The 10283-nt window shown below is 45.3% G+C and overlaps 1 protein-coding gene across 1 annotated transcript; it reads left to right on the top strand.

Moving 5' to 3' along the window:
* Window positions 1-9176: 9176 nt before the first annotated feature.
* LOC142554671 (uncharacterized) lies at window positions 9177-9668 on the top strand. Its single transcript, XM_075665336.1, has one exon. It carries the CDS (start codon window positions 9177-9179, stop codon window positions 9666-9668), a length of 492 nt encoding a protein of 163 aa, XP_075521451.1.
* The last annotated feature ends 615 nt before the right edge of the window (window positions 9669-10283 follow it).

The following is a 10283-nucleotide window of genomic DNA, read 5'->3' as shown; positions in this document are numbered from 1 at the left end:
CCATAAGAGCCTCAAGTATTTCTTTACGCAGAAGGAGCTGAACATGCGTCAGAGGCGTTGGTTGGAGCTTGTGAAAGACTACGATTGTGACATTAGCTACCACCCGGGTAAAGCTAATGTAGTTGCGGATGCTTTGAGCAGGAAAGTCGCAGTGATGGCTCATTTGACGATGCAGAAACCTCTTCAGATTGAGATGCAGAGGTTTGATCTTGAGACTTATCCTCGAGGTAGAGTTCCTCGTTTGTCTACCTTGACTATCCAGTCCTCTCTTATTGACCGTATTCGCAGCGGTCAGGCAGCAGATGAGCAGTTGGCACAGTGGAAGAAGAGAGATGAAGCCAAGGGCAGTGTTTTGTATTCAGTCAGCGACGGTATTGTGAGATACCGAGATAGGATATGGGTTCCTAGCAGTGATTCTATCCGAGCAGATATCTTATCAGAGGCCCATACGTCCCCGTACTCCATTCACCCTGGGAGTACGAAGATGTACAAAGATCTGCAGCTATTGTATTGGTGGCCAGGAATGAAGAAGGACATCAGGCGTTTTGTATCCGAGTGCCTGACTTGCCAGTTAGTGAAGGCCGAGCATCAGAGACCAGCAGGTTTGCTCAAGCCTCTTCCTATTCCCGAGTGGAAGTGGGAGAACATTACCATGGACTTTGTGACCGGATTGCCGAGGTCAGCCAGAGGATCGAATGTTATCTGGGTGATTGTAGATCGTCTTACCAAATCAGCGCACTTCTTGCCTATTAAGACGACTCTCACCATGGTTCAGTATGCAGAGCTGTATATCCGAGAGATAGTCCGACTCCACGGTATTCCAGTTTCTATCGTATCCGACAGAGATCCCAGATTCACTTCCTCGTTTTGGAAGAGTTTGCATTCGACTTTGGGTATGAAGTTGCTGTTTAGCACAGCTTTCCATCCGCAGACAGATGGACAGTCGGAGCGAGTTATTCAGATCTTAGAGGATCTTCTCCGTGCTTGCGTCATTGATTTCTCTGGGAATTCGGAGTCGAACTTACCATTGGTAGAGTTCACCTATAACAACAGTTTCCAGTCGTCTATAGGTATGGCTCCGTATGAAGCGCTGTATGGCCACAAGTGTAGATCTCCTGTTCATTGGGATGAAGTAGGAGAGAGAGCAGAGTTGGGTCCAGAGATTGTTCAGCAGGCAGCAGATGTAGTAGTCAAGATCCGTGATAGAATGAGGACTGCTCAGAGCCGACAGAAGAGTTATGCCGATCAGCGGAGGAGAGAGTTAGAGTTTGCAGTGGGCGATCATGTCTTCGTGAAAGTGGCACCTATGAAGGGTGTCATGAGATTTGGCAAGAAAGGGAAGCTCAGTCCGAGATACATTGGACCGTTTGAGATCCTTGACAGAGTTGGGACGCTAGCGTATCGTGTGGCTCTTCCGCCAAATCTGGCCGGAGTACACAATGTCTTTCACGTCTCCATGCTAAGGAAGTATATGGCAAATCCTTCGCATGTGCTGAATTTCGAGCCGTTGCAGCTTACTCCGAACTTATCTTATGAGGAGAGACCTGTGCAGATCCTAGACAGACAGGAGAAGAAACTACGGAACAAGTTGGTTAAGCGAGTCAAAGTCAAATGGCTCAACCATTCAGAGGAGGAAGCTACGTGGGAGTCTGAGCCGGAGATGAGAAGTCGATACCCTGAGTTATTCGGTGAGTTCTAATTTCGAGGACGAAATTTATTTAAGGGGGGGAGGATTGTAGAACCCGTAAATCAGTAGACGTATAAGCCATGCATAATTCTAGATTTTTAAATTTAATTGACTTCATTGCATGATTATTTTAAATGCATTTGTTTGAAGTTAATTATTTCATTATTTCAGTTCAGCAGATTGATTTTTAGCATTTCAGTATTTTCAGTGAGGCCGGACCGGAGTCGGAGTTTTGAGATAGAATTTAAGATTCGAGAAATATTTCCAGAAGTTAATTTAGCTAGCAACCAAGTTCATTTAAGCTAGTAAGGGAGGTTTGAGGATTTAATTTAATTATTTGAGGTGATTAAGAAATGAACTCATTTAAGTTATTTAATTAAGGGGTTAGCTCACTAAATTATTTAAAGGATTAGTAAGGCTTTCGAGAATTATTAGTTGACTAGATAATCAACATTTCCCTTTATTTTATCATGCATTTTTCGGCCACCCTTAGTTGCTAGAAGATTCATTTTCCAACTCATCAACTTTGACCAATTCTTTGCATGTAATTAGTAGGATAATTCTAGGATTTTTGGGAGCACAATTTAATTAATTAATGGACATATCCTAGACTAGAAAATAAGCAAAATTTCGGCCACTACCTCCTAGAAGCATCCACCAACTCATTTGATATCAAACCATAATTCAAAATTCAAATTTGGGAAGACTTGGTCTTGATATGATCCTATTATTGTGCACCCTTCTCCTCACCTTCATAACCATCACTCCCCCTCCCTCACCACCGAAATACCTCATCATTCATATCCATTTTCAGTGTAGAAAAAACGTGAATAATAGCTAGGGAGAAAGGGAGAAAAATCGAGAGCAAGAAAGGTAGACAAGAGAAGCGCTCCACCTCCTCCGTGCCGCGTCGTCGTCGTTTCGTTCGTTTTCTTTCGAAACGAAACCAGGCATGTCTAGATATCTTTCAAACCTCAATCAAGTCATATTATCATTTATTTTTCAGTACATGATCATGTTTATTCAATGTAAAAATCGAGATCCATGTCAAAACATTTTGAAACCACACATGCAGAATTTTCGAATTCCTTGGCAAGCTTCACGGTTTCTTTTGTTTTGTGAGTTTCAGGTATTGGATCGACTCCAGGCTCCCAAGGCGGCTTGTATACATGTAGTAGGATACATTAGGACCATGTTGGTTCATTCAAACCAGCCCCATGCTTGCTGGAAATTCAGAATGACAGCAACCTCCCCATAGGTGCAGAAATGTTGTTCGAAAATTCAGTTTCTTGTCATGGAGGAAGGATCTGATCTTGGCTGCCCCAAGGGCCTATAGCCATGGTTGGATCACTTCCCTAGCATGTCTAAGACGTGACTAAGTTGCCCTTTTGGTGGCTTGGTCCATGGTTCATCGGTTTTTAATCAAAACATCACAACAGCCCCTATACCCCTTCGGCTACTTCGGTTGGACAGCTTTTGGTTTCGGTTTGTGTTTGCTTGGTGTTGATCTTGGTTGGCCTATGGCCCTTAGCCACGGTTCATATCATGCTCCTAGATGTCTAGATCGTGCCATGGTCAATCAAATGGCCACTGGAACGACGCAAGACATCGATCATAGCATAAACACTACCCACGCATGCACGTTGCTCTCGGTTGGACCCTTCGGTTGAGTTATGGTGTCATGCGGATTGTGGCTGGCCTAGGGCCCTTAGCCATGGTTCAAATCATTCCTTGGGATGTTGGTAAGAGTCTCTGGTTGGTGGTTCACGCCCCTAATGGCCGATAGTCTCGAAACCAACGCGAGTCTTGTAGTTGCGCAGCTGCTGGAAATTACAGCAAGTTGCTGTGTCGTTTAGAAGGCTTGTTTGAGTTCTTGGTTGGCTTTTAGCCCATGGCCTTGGACTGGACAGTGCCTCATTGAGTTGGGAAGGTCATGTTTTTGACCGTTTGTCATTTGGATCATTTTTGAGGTCGTACGAGAATTTACAGTGCAATGTGCCAAATTGACTCTCGAAAGAGCGTTTCGTGTTTTGGCCTCCATTCACCTAGATTTCGACCCTATCATTTTAGGAGCATTATTTTATGATTTTTCAGCATATTTTAATCATGACTATACGTCGGTTCAGTGTCGGTTCAAGTTGGCTCGGAGTCATGATTAAATGCGAAGTCATTAGGCGTCATAGTCGCATCTTTTGAACGTAAATTGCATAGTTGGTCAAGTTTAAGCTATTGCATATTTTTCATGGCACAGTTAGGTTGCAGCGAGCCTGGGACCGATCCAATCCAATCCAGTTGGTAAAATTTCGGGACATTTTCATTACGCCAGTTAATTATTTTACGTGCATTAAATAGAAAATGATTATTTTTGAGATTTATGCGATATGGCTTGTGGTTCATTCACTATGTGGGAGTGTTATTTTATACGGTCGCCAGTGACCGATCAGTTCAGTATGGTACCACCCGGTCGCCAGTGACCGGCCAGCTCAGTTCAGTTTCAGCCTCCCCGGTAGCCAGTTACCGATCAGTTCAGCTTAGTGCAGTGGCCACAGGCGTAAAACATAATCTCAACAGAAAAGTTTACCAGATATTTCAGTACAGGCTCCAAGGAGCAAATATTTTTACAGTGATTTCAGTTCAGTTATGCACGTATTATAATTGCTTAGTACAGATTATTTTCAGTATGCCTCAGGACAGGATATGTTAACTCATGCATATTTTAAATTCAGATTTTTACTCGTTACCTGCGATATATGCATGCTGAGTCTTTAGGCTCACTAGACTTGATTGTTGTAGGTACTGTTGAGGCCAGGGCCGAGGGTGGGGACCAGTGAGCCAGCTTGGGTCGGCAGTAGTGGCACCCGAGGACCTCAGAGCAGCAGTTAATTTTTTTCCGCAAACAATTTTATCAGTCGTTGGATATTTTTAAATCGTTGTTGTTGGCAAAACTTTAATTTTCTTCCACTGCAATATTTTGAAATATTGAACTTGATTCCCCAGTGATTTTATGAATGAGGCCATTTAAGTTCTTTTAAAAAAAGAAAATTTTTTAATTTTCCGCAAATTTTCAAGAAAGGAGTTTTAGGCCCTTCACAGTTGGTATCAGAGCGATGGTTCTGTATAGGGTTTCACTACTACTGACCGCGAGAAGCTCACGAAGCCACGCCTTTGGTCTGTAAGTTTTTCAGTTCAGCATTTTAGTTAAAGCATGAATTAGTTTGTCAGCATGCTTCCAGATTTTCAGTATTTCAGAGTTCATTTAAAATAAATTATGGAATTATGCATGTTAGTTACGTATGGGTTATGTTGGAACAGTATGCCCCCTAGACGCATTTTAGAGCGCAACAGAGAGGAGGAGCCTCGCCGAGAGGACAGAGAGGAGCATAGACCGGAGGGAGACCTACCACCTCCTCCACCGCCCCCACCGGACATGAGTGCCCAGATGTTAGCTGGGATGGCACAGTTCTTCGCACAGTTTGCGGGGGGCAATGCCGCAGCCGTAGCTGCAGCCGCAGCCAAGCCGACAGGGCCCGAGGCTGTGTATGAGCGATTCATGAAGATGCGCCCGAAGGAATTCTCTGGGGCATCTGACCCCATGGTTGCCGAGGGATGGATCAAATCCCTCGAGGTTATCTTCGATTTTATGGAGCTGGGGGACGCAGACCGAGTCCGATGTGCCACCTACTTGTTCACTGGAGACGCCCGCTTATGGTGGGAAGGAGCTTCGGTAGCCCTGACATTGGCTACACTTTCTTGGACCCGCTTTACGGAGGTTTTCTACTCCAAGTATTTTGCTGAGGAGGTTCGCACCAGGCTGACCACCGAGTTCATGAGTCTGAGACAGGGGGATATGTCGGTTACGGAGTTTATCCGTAAGTTCGAGAGAGGCTGTCACTTTGTGCCCCTGATAGCGAATGATGCCAGAGCCAAGCTGATGCACTTCCTGGTGGGCTTACGGCCGATCTTGCGGCGGGATGTTAGGGTATCTGACCCTGCTACTTATGAGGTTGCCGTCTCCAAGGCCTTAGCCGCAGAGCAGGATCTGCGAGATATCGAGAGGGATCGCCAGGGCAAGCGCCCAGTCCAGGCACCGCACCGCCCTCCTCGTCATCAGCATCAGCAGCAGAATAAGAGGCCTTTTCATGGACCGCCCAGGAACCGAGGCCAGCAGCAGCAGCAGCAGCAGCGGGGACGCCCAGCCCCGAGGACTCAGGAGCACCCAGTCTGTCCCAGGTGCTCACGTCGCCATCCTGGAGCATGTATGGCTGTCTCAGGAAAGTGTTTTAAGTGTGGCAGTCCAGACCACATGTTGCTGCAGTGTCCTCAGAGGAATCTGCCTACCCAAGGCAGAGTTTTTGCTCTCCATGCCGCGGAAACCAACCCGGAGACTATGTTGTTGACAGGTACCTCTAAACTTTAAGTTATTATTTGAATTTCCGCGTTTTGGGAATCGGGATTTAGATTTTGAACTTAGAACTGTTATAGGATTGCATGCTCTACTCAGATTTATTTCGGGGAATTAAGCTAGAGGAACCTAGACCTTTGCATGTCTATAAGTTTAGATCTTGTAGTGGGATTCAACTTAGAGCTCCGCTCTTTCAGGGAGAATTTTTATATCTGGTTCCGCTACCAAGGCCTTGATAGATTCAGGGGCCACTCACTCATTTATTTCGGAGGTCTTTGCAAACTTTCTCAAGATCCAGACCATTGGGCTAGATACAGCCTTTTCAGCAGTGTTGCCGTCAGGCGAGGAGATGGCAGCTACCAATGTTATCCGAGATATAGACCTTGAGCTGCACGGTAATCTTGTTTATGCGGATCTGATTGTGCTACCGATGCCGGAATTTGACATCATCCTAGGGATGGACTGGCTATTGAGGAACAGAGTGTTGATAGACTTCCAGCGGAGATCCGTTCTTGTCCGACCGCCTGGAATGGAGCAGTTCTTATTTGAGCCGGACATGTACTTTTCTTTACCGCACATTATTCCTTATTTTCAGGCTAGGAAGCTCATGCATAGATGGTGTCGGGCATTTCTAGCAACCTTTTTATCTGTCCCCGAGGAACCCAGCCAGTCAGCCTCAGATGTTCCGATAGTTAGAGATTTCTTAGTCGTTTTTCCCGAAGACGTCTCTGGTATGCCACCAGAGAGAGAGGTGGAGTTTTCCATTGAGCTTATGCCAGGTACGGCTCCGATATCCAAAGCGCCATACCGACTAGCACCGACAGAGATGGCAGAGCTTAAGAAGCAGATCCAGGAACTTCTCGACAAGGAGTTCATTCGCCCGAGCTTTTCTCCATGGGGCGCGCCAGTCTTATTCGTGAAAAAGAAGGATGGCTCGATGAGGCTTTGCATTGACTACAGGGAGTTGAATAGGGTTACAGTGAAGAATAAATACCCACTGTCGAGGATTGAGGATCTGTTTGACCAGTTGTAGGGAGCTTCGATTTTCTCCAAGATAGATCTGCGTTCTGGTTATCACCAGTTGAGGGTAAGAGGTGCTGATGTTTCGAAGACAGCTTTCAGGACTCGTTATGGCCACTACGAGTTCCTAGTGATTCCGTTCGGTCTGACGAATGCGCCAGCGATCTTCATGGATCTAATGAATCGCGTATTTCAGCCGTACCTCGACCAGTTTGTGATAGTGTTCATAGATGACATTCTCGTCTACTCCAAGAGTCGGGAGGAGCACAGCAGGCATCTGACCACAGTGTTGCAGACATTGCAGAAGCACAAATTATTCGCATAGTTCAGTAAGTGCGAATTCTGGTTAGAGAAGGTGGCGTTCTTGGGCCACATTGTTTCTAGCAGTGGCATTGAGGTAGACCCCGCAAAAGTTGTAGCAGTCAGAGATTGGGTTGTGCCTCAGAATGCATCCGAGATCCGCAGTTTCCTTGGGCTAGCAGGATATTACAGAAAATTCATCCAAGGATTTTCCTCTATCGCCGTTCCACTCACAGCACTGACAAAGAAAAATGTGTAGTTTGTGTGGAGCGAGGAGTGTCAGAAGAGCTTCGATACTTTGAAGCAAGCTCTTATCTCAGCACCTGTTTTGGCTGTACCGTCAGGATCTGGTGAGTTTGTCCTTTATACCGATGCTTCGAAGCTTGGTTTAGGTGCAGTTTTGATGCAGCATGGGAGAGTGATAGCGTATGCTTCTCGACAGCTGAAAATCCACGAGAAGAATTACCCTACCCATGATCTAGAGTTAGCGGCCGTAGTTTTTGCTTTGAAGATTTGGAGGCACTATCTGTATGGAGAGAAGTGCCAGATCTTTACCGACCATAAGAGCCTCAAGTATTTCTTTACGCAGAAGGAGCTGAACATGCGTCAGAGGCGTTGGTTGGAGCTTGTGAAAGACTACGATTGTGACATTAGCTACCACCCGGGTAAAGCTAATGTAGTTGCGGATGCTTTGAGCAGGAAAGTCGCAGTGATGGCTCATTTGACGATGCAGAAACCTCTTCAGATTGAGATGCAGAGGTTTGATCTTGAGACTTATCCTCGAGGTAGAGTTCCTCGTTTGTCTACCTTGACTATCCAGTCCTCTCTTATTGACCGTATTCGCAGCGGTCAGGCAGCAGATGAGCAGTTGGCACAGTGGAAGAAGAGAGATGAAGCCAAGGGCAGTGTTTTGTATTCAGTCAGCGACTGGTATTGTGAGATACCGAGATAGGATATGGGTTTCCTAGCAGTGATTCTATCCGAGCAGATATCTTATCAGAGGCCCATACGTCCCCGTACTCCATTCACCCTGGGAGTACGAAGATGTACCAAGATCTGCAGCTATTGTATTGGTGGCCAGGAATGAAGAAGGACATCAGGCGTTTTGTATCCGAGTGCCTGACTTGCCAGTTAGTGAAGGCCGAGCATCAGAGACCAGCAGGTTTGCTCAAGCCTCTTCCTATTCCCGAGTGGAAGTGGGAGAACATTACCATGGACTTTGTGACCGGATTGCCGAGGTCAGCCAGAGGATCGAATGCTATCTGGGTGATTGTAGATCGTCTTACCAAATCAGCGCACTTCTTGCCTATTAAGACGACTTTCACCATGGTTCAGTATGCAGAGCTGTATATCCGAGAGATAGTCCGACTCCACGGTATTCCAGTTTCTATCGTATCCGACAGAGATCCCAGATTCACTTCCTCGTTTTGGAAGAGTTTGCATTCGACTTTGGGTATGAAGTTGCTGTTTAGCACAGCTTTCCATCCGCAGACAGATGGACAGTCGGAGCGAGTTATTCAGATCTTAGAGGATCTTCTCCGTGCTTGCGTCATTGATTTCTCTGGGAATTGGGAGTCGAACTTATCATTGGTAGAGTTCACCTATAACAACAGTTTCCAGTCGTCTATAGGTATGGCTCCGTATGAGGCGCTGTATGGCCGCAAGTGTAGATCTCCTGTTCATTGGGATGAAGTAGGAGAGAGAGCAGAGTTGGGTCCAGAGATTGTTCAGCAGGCAGCAGATGTAGTAGTCAAGATCCGTGATAGAATGAGGACTGCTCAGAGCCGACAGAAGAGTTATGCCGATCAGCGGAGGAGAGAGTTAGAGTTTGCAGTGGGCGATCATGTCTTCGTGAAAGTGGCACCTATGAAGGGTGTCATGAGATTTGGCAAGAAAGGGAAGCTCAGTCCGAGATACATTGGACCGTTTGAGATCCTTGACAGAGTTGGGACGCTAGCGTATCGTGTGGCTCTTCCGCCAAATCTGGCCGGAGTACACAATGTCTTTCACGTCTCCATGCTAAGGAAGTATATGGCAAATCCTTCGCATGTGCTGAATTTCGAGCCGTTGCAGCTTACTCCGAACTTATCTTATGAGGAGAGACCCGTGCAGATCCTAGACAGACAGGAGAAGAAACTACGGAACAAGTTGGTTAAGCGAGTCAAAGTCAAATGGCTCAACCATTCAGAGGAGGAAGCTACGTGGGAGTCTGAGCCGGAGATGAGAAGTCGATACCCTGAGTTATTCGGTGAGTTCTAATTTCGAGGACGAAATTTATTTAAGGGGGGGAGGATTGTAGAACCCGTAAATCAGTAGACGTATAAGCCATGCATAATTCTAGATTTTTAAATTTAATTGACTTCATTGCATGATTATTTTAAATGCATTTGTTTGAAGTTAATTATTTCATTATTTCAGTTCAGCAGATTGATTTTTAGCATTTCAGTATTTTCAGTGACGGCCGGACCGGAGTCGGAGTTTTGAGATAGAATTTAAGATTCGAGAAATATTTCCAGAAGTTAATTTAGCTAGCAACCAAGTTCATTTAAGCTAGTAAGGGAGGTTTGAGGATTTAATTTAATTATTTGAGGTGATTAAGAAATGAACTCATTTAAGTTATTTAATTAAGGGGTTAGCTCACTAAATTATTTAAAGGATTAGTAAGGCTTTCAAGAATTATTAGTTGACTAGATAATCAACATTTCCCTTTATTTTATCATGCATTTTTCGGCCACCCTTAGTTGCTAGAAGATTCATTTTCCAACTCATCAACTTTGACCAATTCTTTGCATGTAATTAGTAGGATAATTCTAGGATTTTTGGGAGCACAATTTAATTAATTAATGGACATATCCTAGACTAGAAAATAAGCAA

Source organism: Primulina tabacum, chromosome 8, assembly GCF_025594145.1.
Source record: "Primulina tabacum isolate GXHZ01 chromosome 8, ASM2559414v2, whole genome shotgun sequence".
In the NCBI taxonomy this organism is placed as follows: Eukaryota; Viridiplantae; Streptophyta; class Magnoliopsida; order Lamiales; family Gesneriaceae; genus Primulina; species Primulina tabacum.
The sequence above is the reverse complement of the archived record's forward strand: the minus strand, read 5'-3'. Positions and strand labels throughout refer to the sequence as shown.